The 19,277-nt window shown below is 44.1% G+C and overlaps 1 protein-coding gene across 2 annotated transcripts in view; it reads left to right on the forward strand.

Annotated features, from left to right (window-relative positions):
* The first annotated feature begins 2,012 nt into the window (after positions 1-2,012).
* Positions 2,013-19,277, forward strand: part of RGS7BP (regulator of G protein signaling 7 binding protein) — a 52,901-nt gene continuing 35,636 nt past the window's right edge. The window contains exons 1-2 of one of the 2 annotated variants that reach the window (XM_082242264.1): positions 2,013-3,027; positions 6,362-6,528. In XM_082242264.1, the coding sequence (XP_082098390.1) occupies positions 2,866-3,027; positions 6,362-6,528 (329 nt within the window). In that variant the 5' untranslated portion in view covers positions 2,013-2,865. Of the gene's footprint in view, positions 3,028-6,361; positions 6,529-7,672; positions 7,733-19,277 lie in introns of those variants that run through there. The other variant, XM_082242265.1, reaches the window with a different exon arrangement.

Raw genomic sequence — 19,277 nt, forward strand, 5'->3', positions numbered from 1 at the left:
ATGTCATGCTTCAAGGAAAGTATGTGGGACTGCCTTTGAAGGCAGTTTAGAAAATGCAGCTACTGCAAAATGCAGCTGCCAGAGTTTTGATGGGCCTAATGGTACAAAATCATATGACACCAATGCTTAAACAGGCACCACTGGCTGCTTATTTGCTACTAAGACCAATTCAACTTGGCTGTGAGTTCTGGAAGACCTGCAACCTGTTCTCTGCTTTGCAGACCTTTTCCCACCTGGCCTGGGAGGCTGCAGCCCTTATTGCCTGTCTCTTAGTGTAGACCCAGGACACTGAGTCCGAGCTTTTGTAGCTGCTACCTGCCATGAAACACCACTGGCAGGATCGGCAGCAACAGCAGATATTTTAATATATTGTAACCTGCTTTGAGATGTCTTCTTAAAAATATAAAGCAGTATAGAAATGAAATTAATAAAAATAATAAAAATGCACAGCTTAAGGCCTAATTACATGAAGGAACACCTCTTCCTCTGAGATCTGTTGGGGAGGCCCTTCTGCTAGTTCCAATGCTTAGTGACTCATCAGAAAGCCTTCTCAACAATAGCACCCAGGTTACAGAGTACACTTCCCCCAAAGAATCAGCTGTTGCCAATTTTTCAGTGCCAGCTGAAGATTAGCAGTTTTCCTCAGGCCTTTCAAATACTAAGGAACTGGCCTGAAAAGTGATATACTGACAGATGGTTGAAGTCTTATTTAACTATACTGAATGGTTTATTTTGTTTTAATGTTTAACTGTTTTATGTTTTATAACTGTTATATCCTGCCCATCTTCAAAAGTACCCAGGCTGGATAAGTCTCAAACACAAATTGATTAAAATAACAACCATAATCCATGTTGTATGGATATTAGTCAAAGAAGCCCAAGTACCGACTTTCTGGATCAAACCAGGTCCACCATTTTCCTTCTAGCAATAGCCAGCCAGATGCAAGGAGGGGCTCACAAGCGGGGTATGACAGCAAAACACTTCATTTGTTGGCTGTACCTTCCTGTGCTCATGGAAGCTGGGATAATTGTTGTAATTATTCCCCATGAATTTCTCTACTTTTTTAAAAAAGGATCATCTAGTGATAGTGAAACCAAAGTTGTGATTGTGAATTCAGTATGTTGGATTAAGTGTTGAACACAACACAACCTTCCTGAACCTGCAGCCGACCAGTTTCATTGGGTGACTCTGAATTCCAGTGTCATGTTTTTAGGCATGTTAGGCAGATGTGTCACAGGTGGCCTCTAAGGGCAAGTCTCAATTTTTCTAAAGATTTTTGAAAGCATTTTTTAAAAGTCAGCATTTCCCAGGTGATAACTGGTGCATTACAGAACAAAAATTCTATTGTATTTGCTAGGGGCTAGAGAAGGTATGTGTACGCAGCGAAACGAAAAGGGGTATAATTAAAAATTTTCACCTGCTGCGACACCCATGTGTGTAAGGCTACCCCAACCAGTAACTCGCCCTGCCCAAAAGTGCTAGCCATACTTTGTATTATGGCAACAGGCCCCGACAAGCCTAGGAAGAGGAGCCAGCCTTTCCCGAGGGGGCCAGTTTCCAACATTCAGATCCAGCATGAATGGGTCTGGTTCCTGCATGCATTCCTTGGAGTGGGGCTGACTCCTTTGCATGAGTAATCTTGACCAATCAATCTGTGGTCAACACGTCTTTCTGCAAAGCACCTGTCCTTTTGCCCGTGGCACCCCATGATCCAGATGGCACACAGGTTGACCTAAATCTACATCTTTGCGATAGCAGGCAGAATGGAGGAGCGGAGGGGGAGGGGGAGAGAGAATGTGAAATAATGGGTCACAGCGCCTTGCGTACTGCCAGAAGTGGCTTGTTGTGATGTCCTGTCATGCAGCGCAGTCCCAAAACTGATACCAAATTTGCAAGGGCCCATTTTCAAACCTTTTCCTGTTTTGATTCCCAGGGTTTCGAAGGACCGTTGGGGGATGGCGCTGGGGACGGGGGGGGGGCGAGTTCCGCCTGCGTTCGAGTAGCGCCAAATCAGGCACAAAATAATCTGGAGAGCCAGCCCAATCCTCTCTCTCTGCAAACCCTCCCGCAGGGTTTCGCCCTGGGGATCGCTGGCCAAGGGAGCCTTCTTCCGGAGACGGGCTTAAGGCGAACGATTAGAGCCGAGCAATTCGAGCCAAGGGAAAACGAAGCGGCCCACCTCTCGGCGTGCGCCTGCGCGCGCCCAACTCCGGCTCCTATACACACGCACACATGCACCCGCTCCGTCTCTGCTCTGGCGCGGCTGTTGCGGCGCGGAGGGAGGGAGTCGGCGAGCCAGAAGCTGGGCGCGGAGAACACAAAGAAGCGGCTCGCGGGCAGCGGCGCGGGGTTTAGGGACGAGACGGGAGAGAGGCTGCTGCGCTCCTGAATGGAAGCGCCGCTTGCGCAAAGAAGCGCCCTCGGATTTCTTACTCTGCCTGGAAATCGCGGCGGGGAAGGGGAGGAGGAGGAGGCGGTGGCGGCGCAGGAGACCAGGAAGGAGGCAAGCAGGCTCCGCGATTGCTCCAGGGATTGAAATGCTGCTGCCGAAGGGAAGAAGTTGCTTAGCATCCCCCGCGCTGACCTCGCTGCTGTAGCCGGAGGAGAGCGATGCTGCAACGAGGCGCGGCGACCGCGTACCCGGCTGCTCCCCTGCAAGGCGCCCAGGACCCGCAGCAGCCCTCGCGCCTGTGAAGCGGCAGCCGAGGGCGAAGCAGAAGAGCCCCAGCGGTTCTGGGTCCCTCGTCGGGCTCATCGTCGACGACGCGCCGCCGCCAGCGGCGCTTGGGGGCCGGCGTGCTGGAAAGCCTGTGCCCGCCCCGGCTGGGATCCGCGTAGCAGCAGCAGCTTAGTGGATGTGTATGAATGAGTTCTGCACCGAATGGGCGCAAAAAGCGCCCCAGGTCCGCGGGCTCGATCTTCCAGATCAGCAAAACGCCGCTGCACAGCAGGGACGGTGAGCGCAGAGGCAGCGCCTCGGAGGGCGCCCCCAAGACCCAGAGACTAGCCCTGGATGACTGCAAGATGGTGGGTAAAACGCAACGGCTCTCTCCCCCTCCCCACCCCCGTTTCTTTTTGAATGCATTTGGCTTGTTCGTGGTAGGGACCACTCCTCTCCCCCCCCCACTTTCCCCCCTTTTTCGCCTTGTCTATTCTGATCACGTGCAGTTGCACTATTTGTAAAAACTGCAGTACGTATTGGAGTTGACACCCTTTTCTTTCTCTCCCCCCCACCCCGGTGAAGTCGTCGCGGCTTAAAAGACAGGCGACGTACAGACGACATGGAGAAAGAGGGGAGGCGTACTGGGATCTTGCTGGCGCTCGGGCAAACGTTTCTGTTGATGTCTGGCTGGAAGGGAAGGAGGAGGGAGAATGGGGTTAGGAGCCAGGGTTGGATCGTCGAAGAAACAATCTCCTGTGATGTGGAGGGGATATTGTGGACTCCGTGCATTCAGTGCACCCGAGGCTGCAAAAATCCGGACTAAGCACCTGTAACTCAAGCGCAGGCAAAATCCCAGCCCAGGAGCTAGCTGCGTGTTGTAGGAGCTACACAGGAAGCGTGTATTCGTGTGTGCAGCGGGGGGAAGAATATGCTTCCTTGTATCCCGCCGCAGCTGGGCTAACTGATCTGACACAAATATCGAGAGGTCTGCTGGATTCTGTTTGCAAGCCTCCCAAGACTAGCCCGAAGTGAATCTGGCCAAATCTCAGTGCTAATGAACTGCTCTGAAAACTCCCCGCAATTGGATAAACAGCTGCTGACTACTGCAATCTCATAAACTAGTTTCCTTTTGAGCAGATCGGAATTGCCCCCCTCGACTGGGTAGGGCAAAGCTGCTGCTGTTATTTTTAAAGGAAAGTGTTTTGTGTAAGCACAGCCTAAACCTCAGTGCTAGGCAGAGTAAAAAGGGAGCCAAAAGGATACTGTACTAGACCTTAGGTTACTGGTGAGGTGGAATGCCCTAGGTTTTTAACTGCCCCCTTTTATATAGCTGTCTTGTACTATGCCACTTTGGGTGGGTCTTCTTTTTCCCTGTTTTACTGTATGTAAGGAGAATAATTTTCAACAAAGTGTGTCAAAGCAGACACTGACATCAACAAGAAATGAAGCCTTTCGTAAGTGGTTGTAAGGCTGTAATCCTGTATACACGTTTCCTGGCAATAAGTTCTGTTGAAAACAGCAGGACTTACTTTTCAGTAAATGTGTAGGGTTGCACTGTAAGCCTTTAGTTTCTCTTAAACCTTGAACTTGTAACAAGTAATGGAAGTTGAATTAGAGTTAAAGAAGGCTTGCTTTTTCGCAGATGAGCAAGGGGAATTTGGGAGCTCTTACCTTGACAGGTGGCCCAAATAGCCTGGACCCATTAGACGACCTCTTTTGTGTCGGAAGTGGACTGTGTTGGTACCAGATATGTTATGTAGCCGAGTAGGAAGCAAAACTATCTTCCGTTTAGAGTACTTAATGCAAATTCCTGGTAGCTCTGTTGAAAGTGTCCAATTCAGATATTTACTGGGCCTGTCGTTATTATTATTATGAGCACCTCTGTTCAGCACAAAGGTCTAAGAGGCCTAATTTAAGCTAATGTAGATACATGAGATACAGTACATGCAATTAGTACAATTTGCATACACTTTTCAAGATCTATCCTAGTGTCAGTTGGTGGAACAGTTGAATTTACATTGAAGCATTCTTACCCTAATCCTTTGCATGTTTACTAAGAGTAAGTGCCATTAAATTCAGTAGGGCTTACTCCCAGATTGTTTCGCGATCGTATTCTTAATTTTTTTTATATACTCCATCGTGAAAAACTTGAATAGATCATTGACTTTTCAGTTTATGGATTGAGCTCTGAAAAGAAATTAATTTGAACCTACTTTTAGCAGCATCCTTGTTTCAGTCTAGCAGATTTCTTAATCCTTGCACTTTGCAAACTTATTTATGCAACAATGAGGGCTGGTAACTTAAACTTTATTAAAAATAAAAGCTGGAATTCACAGGACTTTACCAAGGCCCTGGAAGCTTCACAGAAGAGCTTTAGAGGATAGCATTGCCGAATCCTAGCTTGGGCAATCTGTCAAATACATATTTTTGACAGTCCAGTGGATTTTTAGGCTGAAAAGAAAAGACATGGAAGATTAATTTTCACTCCACAACGCTTCTGCACAATAATACCTTGGAGCCTGAACATACTGGGTGGATTATCCTTCTTTATAGTAATTCCTTGTAAAAAAAAATGTAAAAAGCCAAAATTACTACTAGATAATATGAGCTGTCTTTTAGTTATGTGCTAATAGCAGCAATCATTTGTGCAGTAGGAGCAAAACTGTTTTGATAATGCAATTTGAGATTATGGCCCAACATTTGGCTTTGAGATCTAGGTTTTTGATGAAATTAGGATCCAAGTTACCATCATGCATCTGGTAGGGATGCAGTTTCCCCCTGTTTTATGGTAAGTTTGAGAATTAAGGTTAGAAGATGGGCAAACCTGGGAGGATCAATATTGTTATTTCTCTCGCAAGGAGACATTTTGGAGAAATCTGTTCATGCTTCCCCTTGTTTCACATCATAAACAAATGCATTTTGTGACCACAAAATAAAACGAAGGTTAATCAAAAGCAAATTAGCACTTGAACAAAATAATAGTCTTGGTAGTGCTCAGTTTGTAAAGGTTTTCCAGAAGCGTAAAGATGACTTTGCTAGTTGAATGCTGGTTTGAAGTATTTCAGGTGGGGGAGGGATCTGTTTTTCCATCTTGTTTGTTTTGCACAGTCCAAAGAGCTTGCAGGAATACTAAACGGCGAGGGCCTTTTCTAATAGCTCTTATTAGTCAGCAAGTTCAGATTCTTGAGTCTAGTGAAAACTGCGTTGGAGCCAGAAGGAAGGAAAATAATTTAACAATAAGTTAGCAATCTCCAGTACAGAAATGAATGGCACATTCCACTCCCTAGATGGGCAGTAAATTGCAAATCAGTGGGGGGAAAGGAGGCAACTATTTCTGGCAACATTATCTTCTTCCGTGATAAAATAATCCCTCGGTTCTGAGGAAAGAGAAGCTGTTATTTATGCTTGCTACAAGATTTAGAAAACACTTTCAAATATTTAGAGCTTGCAGGATATTTTTTTCCTATTGAAAATGTATACTCTTGATTGTACAGAGGGCAGATCCCACAATATCCTTAGCTGTTTATGACATCATTGAGGCTGAGCCTGGTCCTGTTTAGTATCCAAGAGTGCAGGCTCCTGCTGGGGAAGCCACACACAAACACAAACACACACACACACACACACACACACAAGTCCTTATCTCTGAAGCACCTTGCATTAGTAAATAGGCATATAATTTATATTCTTATTTTTCAGCTTGTCCAGGATTTCAACACCCAGGTGGCTCTGTACCGTGAACTGGTCATTTCCATTGGGGATGTCTCAGCCAGTTGTCCATCTCTGCGTGCCGAAATGCAAAAAAACCGAACCAAAGGATGTGAGATCGCCCATCAGGCCCACCAAAAGCTATCAGCAATCTCTGGGTAGGAGGCTTCTTCCATTTCTTCCCGTTCTATACATGTAGAAGCTTCTGGGTGGCTGATAATCCTGTGCAAGTCTCAGCAGAGATGATCGAGGGCTGTGGTGCATTTAGGTGGCACAGAATACTTCTGAATTCCTCTTTTGACTCACTGCACACACTCAGCTTATCTACTGCTTGGCCTTAGTTTCCCCTTGGGACCAGATGAATGTGTAGTCTCTACAGTGGTAAAGGACTACAGCAGTGTTTAAGAGTGTTACAGTGATTTTTTTATGCCTTGATTATGACTGGTCTCCTCATACTTCCAAAACGGCTCCAAACGAGAGGGTGGCAAAGAATTTAGCCAGGGTTTAACTTACTTTTAACATACTCCTTCTCCCGTAGAAACTCTAGATGTTGTGTTTTTTGAGGAGATACTGAAAAATCTGTAACAGAATTCTAAGTAGTTCAACAAAGTGTGGTTCCCAGGACTGAGTGGGGGATAGCCTGGTGTGGGACTATCCTAGTTTAAAATGCATGTCTGTCTGTCTATCTATAGCTATCTATCATCTATCATCTCTATCATGTAACTATCATGGAAATGCTAATTCACTGAGTCTGTTAAACTGTGAATTGATGAATGCAAAGAAACATGGTACAAAAAGTGGTGCTAGATGAGTGTTAGCTAACCTGTAGGAAGAATCTGCAACTCCCTTCAGTCCTGACCACTGGCCCTGCTGATTGGGGCTGATGCAGAGTCCAGCAACAGCTTGGTGGCCACATTTTAGCCATTCCAGATCAGATTTTGTAAATATGAAGCCACAGAAGAAAGTTACTAGACCACAGCTATGCATGTCTCATAAGCCTTTGCTAACCAGACAATGGCATCTCAGCTAATGTAATTTGCTGCCGGGTAGCTGGACTTTTGTGTGTCTTTACAAAGAACGAAAGAAAGAAAGGTAATTGCAGCTGAGACAGCAACTTATACCAAAGAAATTCAATAAGCAATACCCTGTTGAAAACGCCATTTCCGTCTTGCAGGTACAGTTTGCATCTGTAAAATCTTCGCTTTTGTTTACATGCCCACCTTTTATATCTGAGGTGCAAGCAGAATTTGGAACACATTTCATTTACCTTGCCTGTTCGTTTTTATGTATCAAAACATACAGGTACTAATTGCACCTGCAAAAAGGAGGCTAAAAATCTATCCTTTTGAAAGCTTATGCCAGGTAAGTAGTGAATACTCAGTTTGTACACTAGATACATAGAGTTTGATGCCCATTAGGGTTTTTCTGATAAACATTTTGAAATGCGCTCCCAATTTGCAGCGGTACTAATAACTAAATTGTTCTACATGCCTTAGCTTGGCATGAAGGAGGCTGAACATACCCCATCTTGTCACATTCAAGAAGTAAAGAGGAATCGGTGCAACTGCTGTGATATATTTTGGAATGAGGGCACAAAGTTTCTAATTTGTAGTGCCAAGCGCCCACAAAATGGCTAGAAGCGAAATATTTGCAGGCCCCATTATTCCACTATTTTATTATTGTGACAGTTACAGGAAATGCATGGTAGTTGCCATTCAGATGTCATGTACACTAGTTCTTAACATCAACTATGACTGGGGAAAGAAGATTAGGTGAAAAGCAAACCACTGTGAACAAAATTGAAAGATCTACCACAACCATTTGGAGAAGCATTATTTGTATTAATTTTATTGTACTTGTATATTTTCTCAAATAAGACCATGGGCAAACGTCTTTCCTCTTCTGCACTAATTTGGTGTTTGGATTAGCTCTTAATGTATCAGGGACCATTGGATAGATGAGGGGAAGAACCCCCTTTAGAACTGTTAGCCACACTGGTTAACATTACTGTAGCAACTGCAAATTAAACTTTAAGAAGAATCTGGAGCTAATTAGGCATAAGCAATGGGCAATTGCAGTAGTTTATATAATAACTCATATAGGGAAATAGCTTCCAGATGTCTTTAATACAGACTTGCCCAACGTGGCGCCCTCCAGACTGCAACTCCCATTATCACTGGCCATTGGCCAGGCTGACTGGGATTGGTGGGAGTTGCCGTCAAAAACATATGGAAGGTACCAGGTTGAGGAAGCCGGATTTAATATCTAGATATATTAGCTGTTTGGGAAATTAATTGCAATTTTTCTCTTCTTGAATTAATCTTTTCATGTCTCTGCTGTTTCTCTCAACTATAAAAAGAAATTCGGAAAATGCTATTCAGAAAACCAGTATTTTCCCAGACTGTGGGAACATTCAGAAAAAGGAATGAATTTGTAATGTGGGAAGTGTCAGAACTTGCAAGCGTCTACAAAACATGTTATCTGTCCTAGAAGCCTTGCCCTGCAATCTCAGGTGCCTGGGAGCAAGCACTTTGAATATACTGAGAAGCACTCTTTCCCATTATTACCTTGCATACTCATTAGCTGCATTCATGCTCTCAGTACAGACGCATGCCCTGAAGGAGTGCCCAAAGCAAACTGACCAGCCTATGCAATGTAGTTGCATCGTGCAATACTCTGGATAGTGCTACAAATGGACCAACCATGGCATCTTTAGCTCCTGCTCAGTTCTTGCCATGTCCCCCCATCTCCCAATTCTCAAAGTTTCTTGTATTACTCTGCGGGTAGAACAAAGCAAATTTTGCAACCACTGCCTGTCGCTAGGTTGCCTGAGTAATTTTGAGCACCCCTGTCATGCTATGTTTCTTCATAGCCATAATGTTTGGGTGAAGTTTTCATAGTTTTAGCACCAAGGAGGCAGAAGCATACACTGTTATCATCAAACAGACATTATTATCATCACACACAGGCAACAATTCCATTTGCTTCAGTGAGCATTCACTGGAGGCATTTGCAGTCAATTCAGTAAGCAGCAATAAAAAGATGCAAAAAACCAACAACCACCCTTCCTTCAAAAACGTAGATTTTTTTTAAAAAAAGGCCAGGTATTTTGTGGCAAAGGAAAAGCAAAGCCACAGAAATCATGAGTAAACACTGGCAATAGCCCATTGTACGTATAATATAGGAACATCAGAAACTGCCTTATACTGCCTTCAGACTATTTATCCATCTAGATTGGTGTTATCTACTCTGCCAGTAGCCCTCTAGGGGCTCCAGCAGAGCTCTTTTCCAGAATGTTCTACCCATAATCTTAACTGGAGACACCAGGGATAGAATTTATGACTTTCTGCAAGTGGAGTGTCCTTTGCCGCTTTGCTTGGGTTCCTTTCATATATGTGTGCTTAAGCTCCTTTGGTTTTAACAGGACTTGCAGTTCCAGTCCTAAGCATGTTTACTCAGAAGGAAGTGAGTTCAGTAGGACATAAAGGTAAAGGGACCCTGACTGTTAGGTCCAGTCGCGGACGACTCTGGGGTTGCGGTGCTTTACTAGCTGAGGGAGCCAGCGTTTGTCCGCAGACACCTTCTGGGTCATGTGGTCAGCATGACTAAGCCACTTCTGGCAAAGCAGAGCAGCACACGGAAACGCCGTTTACCTTCCCGCCGGAGCAGTACCTATTTATCTACTTGCACTTTGACGTGCTTTTGAACTGCTAGGTGTAGTAATTAGATTTAGGGTTGCAACCTTACACCCCTTGCAGTTAAGTCTCATAATGTCCATAACTTGTTTCAGGCAAGAAAATGTCTTTTTGAGTCATCACTCAGACGTTTAAAAGCTGCATGGGTAGTTGTGATTGTGCTCAGAACTTTGACAAGGCATTTTTGAATGTTCTAATTTATGGATAAATTATGAAGTGCGCCGCATTGGCCAGGCTCCACACAGTGACCAAAAGGAGTATGCTTCCGCTTGCACACAGTGGGTCTGGGATGTCTGTTTTGGCAGCTCAACTGAGTGCATCCCATTGCATCACATGGGCATCATGCTCCTGGTAGTGAGAGGGGCTTGAAACTACCTAATCCATGACTAATGATCCACACATTGCACTTTGGATTAACACTGGTGTCTGAGCAGTGCAAGATTCCAGGTGCTCTTTACCAGGGTCCGTGTTTCCTTTTGGGAAATGAGGCACAGCAGAGACTGTGGTGTCTCTATGATATATGGTTTATATTCACATAGTATATACAATCTGAGCCTATGATGGAGGAGTTCACAGCATTGACACTCCAAGTGGTTCTGGCTTCTCCCATAGACATAGCAGCCATTGACTTAAGCAGACCCCAACCATCATTCTTAAACGTTGCTCTCTAACTCTCTCTAGCCCTCTTTCTATCTCTGTTGCATTGCTCTTAACACCCTACTCTAAGCTTCTGAGTTTTATCTGTTGAGAGAGGGAGGGCCCATTCATTTGCATCTCACACCTAGTCCTTTGACCCTGTGTACTCTTAATGGCCCGTTCACACAGGCTATTACCTCAAAAAGAAATTAGCCTGACCTAATTAGCTTTTCAAACTTGTTGATTCCCTAGAATTAAATAGGTGTCTGACATACAACTTAATGTGCACAAATCGATTCTAACACGTGGGAGTCTGACACACAAGCCTTAATTAAATTCTAACACTAGCTTGATCTGGAATTTAGGGTGTTTTGCACCCACAAACTCATAAAAGTATATTCAATGGGAAGTCCTTTTTCTGAAATGCTTAGGCTCACCTTAAAGAAAGGAGAAAAACCCCAACCACAATAATTATTAGAATAAGTAGAATCTTCCTGTGTAGTTGGACCACAGTGCTGGTTTTTATTATTTATTTCTATAGCGGTAATTGCCATTTCTGTATAGTTCTCATCAGTTTTCTGTATGTGTCACCCAGCGCCTTGGGCAAAGCAATTGTAGCCCTGGCTGAGCAGCAGTGAAGTATGACAGAGAGGTGTAGCAACTAGCACATCTGCAGCCCTGCTTCTCAGTTCAGCTGGGGTGGAAGACGAGCAGGAGGCAAAACCCTGCTGTACCAGCCTGGAGCTGGCCTAGTGTTCAAGCCCCATATGGCAGCAGTGAAGCCAGTTCAATACCCAGTGGATCCCAGTCCAGTTTAGTCCCTCCCTTCTTCCCTTGCAAACACAGGTGCACTCCACACACTTGCAATCTTGCAGCAGTGTCTGTTAAGACACCAGAAGCTGGAGACAACCAAGGTCAGATTCATGCATTATGTACAAGCAAGAAGGTTTAAGTGTCTTGGATTTCTTTTTGCAATTCTTGTGCAGTGTCTGAATAGTGGCGGAAATACATGCTGGTTAGAAGCATGAGCTGGATGCCCTTACTGCGCACATTCATTTTGCTGTGGATGAGATGTGCCTGTCCATCATTGGGAGTTACACAGAAGGAACAAAAAGGAAGAGTCGCTGTGTTGCGCTTCCTCTGCCCCTTGCTTTTGTTTAATGTGCCACTCCACTAGCTGATCCTGAAGTGACTGACTTAGCATGACTGTCCTGGAAGATATTCTCATCATAAAATAGCAACACCATTTGCACTCTGTCTTTCAGATAGGAACATAGGAAGCTGTCTTGTACTGAGTCAAACCACAGTCCATCTTGCTTGGTGTTTTCTACAGGGGCTGCCTATCCAAGGTTTCAGCAGAGGGCATTCTTACCCTACCTGGAGATAAATGCCAGAGATTGAATCTAGGACCTTTTGCAGGTACAGTGGTGCCTCACAAGACGAAATTAATCCGTTCCGCGAGTCTCTTCGTCTAGCTGTTTTTTCGTCTTGCGAAGCAACCCGATTAGCGGTTTAGCGGCTATTAAAGGCTTAGCAGATTAGCGGTTTAGCGGCTTAGAAAAAGGGGGGGAGCGAAAAAAAATCGGAACACTCGCAAGACGTTTTCATCTTGCAAAGCAAGCCCATAGGGAAAATCGTCTTGCGGAGCAGCTCAAAAACAGAAAACCCTTTTGTCTAGCGGGTTTTCCGTCTTGCGAGGCATTCGTCTTGCGGGGCACCACTGTAAGGCATGCTTGCTCTGCCACCAAGCATGCATACATCCTTTGAACTCAGGAATTTTCCCTAGAAAAAGAGTTAGAAATTGGATGCCTGGTTTCCTTTCATGGTTTCGAGGCAGTCATAGTGGTTTTTCGTCTTGTAGGGTTTGCGTTCCTTTTGTAACGGATGAAGTATTGAAAGAAATGAGAATATATTTCATTCGTGAAGAAACAAATGCCAGAGGTGCAGTATAGAACAGCCTAGTAGTGGATCAGGCCAATGGGCCACCTAGTCCAGCATCCTGTTACCACAGGGACCAACGAGATGCCTGTGGGAAACCTGCAAGCAGGATTCGAACACAAGATTACTCTTCTGTGGTTTCAAACAACTGGCATTCAGAAGCAACAGGAGGTAGAGCATAGCCATCATTACTGGGAGCCCTCGATAGTCCTCTCTTCCATGAATTTGTCCAATCCCATGGATCACTGCTTCCTATGGAAGTGAAATCCATACTTAAACCATACTTAAACCATGGACTACTGCAATGCTCTCTACGTGGGGCTACCTTTGAAGGTGACCCGGAAACTGCAGTTAATCCAGAATGCGGCAGCTAGACTGGTGACTGGGAGCGGCCGCTGAGACCATATAACACCGGTCCTGAGAGATCTGCATTAGCTCCCAGTACATTTCTGAGCACAATTCAAAGTGTTGGTGCTGACCTTTAAAGCCCTAAACGGCCTCGGTCCTGTATACCTGAAGGAGCATCTCCACCCCCATCGTTCAGCCCGGACACTGAGATCCAACACCGAGGGCCTTCTGGCTGTTCCCTCATTGCGAGAAGTGAGGTTACAGGGAACCAGACAGAGGGCCTTCTCAGTAGTGGCGCCGCCCTGTGGAACGCCCTCCCTTCAGATGTGAAGGAAATAAGCAGCTATCTTCTTTTTAAAAGACATTTGAAAGCAGCCCTGTTTAGGGAAGCTTTTAATATTTAATGCTGTATTGTTTTTAACACTTGATTGGAAGCCGCCCAGAGTGGCTGGGGAAACTCAGCCAGATGGGCAGGGTATAAATAAATAAATTATTATTATTATTATTGTTGTTGTTGTTGTTGTTGTTGTTATTATTATTATTGTTATTATTATTATTATTATCTCTATAAAGAAACACTGTCTGTCTTGAATCTTCCAACATTCAGCTTCATTGCCTGCCCATGAGTTCTAATGTTTCTCCTTGCCATGCATAATTTTATAAACTTCTACCACATCATCACATGCTTGCCTTTTAGCTAAACTGAAACGTCTCTTCCAACTCTAGGATTCTATGATTCTATGATTCTAAGTCCCCAAATTCTGTAGCCTTTCTACATAGGCAAGTCACTGCATGCCTTTGATCATTTTGGCTGCCCTTTTCCTGAACTTTTTCCCAACTCTACAGTATCCCTTTTGGAAAGGAAGAAAGACAAATGACTTCCAAATTCCATATATTCATTTGCTACTCATTTTGAGCGGTTTGTTTTCCTCTATCAATCTGAATATGTCAGGTGAGGATTACTGGGAGATGGGGAGAAAATGAGGCAAAACGACCATGTGAAAATCCAATCTTCAACTCAAAATGCATTTTAACAACTGATGCGTCTTTTTGCCACACTGAACCCTCCAGTCACAGTGACAAGGAGAGGGATTTGTGGAAGCATATAAAAGATGGAGATGAAGCCTTTGTTTGCCTGTGAATTCTTTGTCCTGATCATTTTCAGATTGCTCTGATGCTCTGTTCCTTGTCTAGTGAAAATCAGTTGCCATACAGTCATCTCTTACCATTCCTTTATGCATTGTCAGTGTATTCCACACTGTTTTCCTACCTTGTTCGTTCCCTTGTTCTTGGGTAGCTATTGGTAGTTTAGAGACATATATCAGTGAGATCAGACAATGTGCTTGACATATTCTTTATTCATCAAAGCATCTAGTCTGTGTGAATGTGTCCCTTCACATTCTATAAAATGGGAGCCCTTTATACTATATGTATGAATTAGGTGGATGGTGATCCATGGTAGATTGTAAAATGCCTAAAAAAGTAATACCGTTTTTGTGGGAAACATGTAAGTCAGGCCAATGAAGAACAGGTGCATTATGCATTGTGAGCTCTGGAAAACAAATGGGAGTAATGAAAACTAATGTGATTTTGATGAATTAATAACTGACCAAAAGAGGTTTTAATAATACAAGTAAATGGATGTATCCATTACTTAAAATGTTTTCAGCTAGCCAAAGTAGCTTGATGTACAGATATGACCAAGTGATAATTTTTGTCTCAGTGCTGTAAAAAGCTTCCCCTGCTAATCTCTGCATATCACACTGTTTTTAAGCCACCATCCAAAGCTTTGGACAGCTATTGTCAGTCTAAGTAGGTAGGAGAGGTACATACTTCCTATGTACCTGAGAAACTGTTGAAAGGAGGCACATTTGGGCAAATGTTCAACTCAGGATATGCATTAATGCCCAAATGAAGGAATAAGCTTTGGGTGCATTTGACCCTGCACTGCCCTGGCACTATTGCCTTCTCGCACATACTTTCTGAACACATTTCATCCCATTTTGAATCTTTCCTATAAAGGTAAAGGTACCCCTGCCCGTACAGGCCAGTCGTGTCCGACTCTAGGGTTGTGCGCTCATCTCACTCAAGAGGCCGGGAGCCAGCGCTGTCCGGAGACACTTCCGGGTCACGTGGCCAGCGTGACGAAGCTGCTCTGGCGAGCCAGCACCAGCGCAGCACACGGAAACGCCGTTTACCTTCCTGCTGTAAAGCGGTACCTATTTATCTACTTGCACTTAAGGGTGCTTTCGAACTGCTAGGTGGGCAGGAGCTGGGACCGAAAGACTGGAGCTCACCCCACCGTGGGGATTCGAACCGCCGACCATGCGATCAGCAAGTCCTAGGCGCTGAGGTTTTACCCACAGCGCCACCCGCGTCCCCAATCTTTCCTATAGTGCAAAGGAAATTCTCAAAGATAAATTCCTAGTTTTGTCACATATATTTTTGTATCCTTGCTATTATTTTTATTATATTTTACTGCATCTTATTGCCAGAGGACATTGTGTGCAGGAAATACAGTCAGATTTCTTTATAATCTTCTGCCATATTCAAGGATTTTATGCTCTCCATCTGTTTAATGTATAGCATAATCTAGTTTAATAACCTGTGTTCAGAATCCTTTTCGCTGCTTTTCTGACTCCACCCCTGTCTGCAAGAACACAGCAACTTCAGAAGCAATAAATATATACTACAGATTGGATATAATATGAATGGGTGAAATGCACCCAGTTTTCATTTGAGAGTGCTTGTACAAGCGAACATATATTAAAATGTAGAAAAGTATGTTTATAGCTTAAAGGCTGTATCCAGCCTAGTACTAAGTTAAAGTCACTCAGCAGTATACATGCTGCTTCGGTGAAATGTTCTGTGCCAGCAGAAGGCTGTGCAAGAGAATGCATTGTTGTTGATTATTTGGTTGTACAGTTGGTTGCACAATCCGTTGGTTGCATGTCTGTTGTGCAATGAGTTTCTGCTAATGCACCTGGAGTGTTGGATTCCTTTGTTGCACAACATTAGCACTCCCCTGTCTACTAGTGCAAGTGTATTGGATACGGGCCTATATGTTTAAAGAAAACAGCATTAAACTTGAGATTTTTACAAGTCAAAGTAACAGATTTCCCCCAACATAATAATATATCACACTTTATATTCATTATAAGGGGCACGGTTGGCGCTGTGGGTTAAACCACAGAGCCTAGGACTTGCCAATCAGAAGGTCGGCGGTTCGAATCCCCCCGATGGGGTGAGCTCCCATTGCTCAGTCCCTGCTCCTGCCAACCTAGCAGTTCGAAAGCACGTCAAAGTGCAAGTAGATAAATAGGTACCGCACCGGCGGGAAGGTAAACGGCGTTTCCGTGTGCTGCTCTGGTTTGCCAGAGTGGATTTTATTATGTTTAGGATTTTGTTGCAAGGTTCTGGTTGTTTTGGCTGTTTTTACTAAACAGGAATATGATAATGTGTACAATGGCCAAATTCTCATATCTGTAAAAGCTTCATCTGTTCCACTGAAGTGGTGGATTGTATATGTTTACGATAATATTATCTGCCCAAAGTCTTTCAAATGGGATGGGCCTTAAATTGAATACATATGCTTAAAACTAAGCTGTAGTGGAAAACTTTGCTTGTCCTACTTAAATGTTGGAATTACTGCATGTCACGTAGTTGAAGTATGCAGGATTACTGCTAAGGAATTTTGACAACCTTAATATTGTGTTGCTGTCGTTTCTGGTATAGAAAATGTCATTCCCATGTGTTACTGGGGGAACTACTGGGGAAATTCATAATTCTTTGACCCCCTGGCTCCAATAGTTTCTGAATCCAAGTTTTACCAAAGTAGCAGAATTACAGTGATAGTGAAGGTTGCTGGATCCATCTCTGGAATCATGGCACAGAATACAAGTACAGTGGTACCTCGGGTTACATACGCTTCAGGTTACATATGCTTCAGGTTACAGACTCTGCTAACCCAGAAATAGTACCTCGGGTTAAGAACTTTGCTTCAGGATTAGAACAGAAATTGTGCGGTGGCAGCAGGAGGCCCCATTAGCTAAAGTGGTGTTTCAGGTTAAGAACAGTTTCATGTTAAGAAGTGACCTCCGGAACGAATTAAGTACTTAACCTGAGGTATCACTGTTGTCCTTGTATGAACTGGCCCACACCATCAAGCTGAACATGCCCCTGACAGTTCTAGTTAAGTGCATCTCTCCTGCTAGGGTACCTTTTCAAGCTGTGCCTGGAACACATGCATCCATTACTTCAATGGAAAAAGTGCCACAATAATGTGCACCAGAAATCAGAAGAGACCACTGTGAAAAAAAGCAAGAGAGTTGGAGTTGTAAAGAAACTGGTATCTGACACAATGGCCTGGCCTATTACATAGCAATCTATTTGTCGTATATCAAGTGCCACCCATGTCCACAGATTGCTATTTACCTCTGATGGGCCTGTTCTGTCAATAGTACAATGGAAATCTCTCCATTTCCCAACTTTTACTTCCACCTTCCTGGGTTCTTGGAAGAAGAAGAAGAAGAAGAGTTTGGATTTGATATCCCGCCTTTCACTCCCCTTCAGGAGTCTCAAAGCGGCTAACAATCTCCTTTCCCTTTCTCCCCCACAACAAACACTCTGTGAGGTGAGTGAGGCTGAGAGACTTCACAGAAGTGTGACTGGCCCAAGGTCACCCAGCAGCTGCATGTGGAGGAGCGGAGACGCGAACCCGGTTTCCCAGATTACGTGACTACCGCTCTTAACCACTACACCACACTGGCTCCCAAGTTGCCAGTGGCCCAAATGTCAAATATTGCCCCTTAGAGCCCACATGGCCATACCTGATTGGAAGGGTCCTCTCTCTTGTCAGTCCAACCCTTGATGAGACGGAGTTTTAAAAAATGGGACTTTATTTCCCAGGGGGAAATGTCATTGCTGAAAATCATGTGTGAGTCTTCTTCATGAGTAAGTTTGAGCCTCTTCTTTTTGGTTGTCTAGTTTACTCTTTAAGGAAGACGCTTTCAAGGATCCTTTGGTCGTCAAAAATGTACAGAAATCCAAGCTGACAAACAGTAGTTTTATTAAGATGATGAACGGGATAAGATGAAAGTTAATAAAATGGCTTTCTAATTTAGAAGATTGGATTTTGCTGTATACTTTAGACAACAGAAGGATTTTTGTTGTTGTGTACCTGACCGCATTTCTAGCCTAAATACTTAGATCAAGGAGAGGTAGGGAGGAAAACAGATGGAACTTACTCAGTGGTGACTGCAGAGTTAGCTCCTTGTTGCCCCCTTCCAGGCTGAATATCTTGGAGTTCCTCACTCAGGAGTTGGGTGAAAGGAGAGGTGATTGCAAATGTAAATTGGGATTTTACAAGCCGGCTGTGGCCTTAAAGCAGCTGGGCAATCACTACAACCAACACCCTGCTTTCTACAAGTTGAGCAGGAGATGAAGGAAGATGGACAAGTAGCAGAATCCAAGAGTGCTATTGACATGTTGGGTGACCTTGGCAGAATGTTAAGTGACCTCACTGGCCATCTGGCTACAGAGAGAGCTCGTATATAATCCCAGCAGACCCCAGGATGTCTTGCAGGTACAAGGACAAACAGATCTCCCTGAATCTCTTTCCTACGTTTGCAGCTTGATCAAAGAAGATAATTTTACCTTGTGATTGTCTTACAAGGCTCTGAAATACTCAGATAATGTTTCCACTGGGACTGGTTTTGCTGCCAAAAATAAATATATATCCATTGTTTTGATTCTACATAAATGCTAAATGGCTTCAGGGTACACAAGATGACTGCAGTAAACAATGGCAAAGATCAGCATACTTGGCTAAGGGTAGGAACCTCCATATCTGTAAAAGGAATGTTTTCATTAGGCCCTCCTTCAAGTGAATGCTTCACTGATGTTTTCGTTGGGATTCCTGCATTACAGGAGGTTGGACTAGATGACCCTTGGGGTCCCTTCCAACTGTACAATTCTAGGATTCTATGAAAATGCAGTAAATGGTGCTTTAAGGCACAGTTTGCCACTGGCAAGGAAGAGCAGTGGACTGCACATGAAATCTGATCTGACCAGCCTGTTGAGAAATGACATGTACTACTTGGCTTCTGGAACAAACAATATAATGGCATGATGAAACCATACTGGTTTTTTTAGTTCTTATTATAATGTCCTGCTGCTTGCTTGTGTTCTTGCTCTGTATTATTCTTTTTATTTACTTCAAGTACAGTCGTACCTTGGATCCTGAGTGCCCTGGAACTTGGATGTTTTGGCTCCCGAACACTGCAAACCCA

This window comes from Podarcis vaucheri (assembly GCF_965113315.1).
Source record: "Podarcis vaucheri genome assembly, chromosome: 11".
NCBI classification, from domain to species: Eukaryota; Metazoa; Chordata; class Lepidosauria; order Squamata; family Lacertidae; genus Podarcis; species Podarcis vaucheri.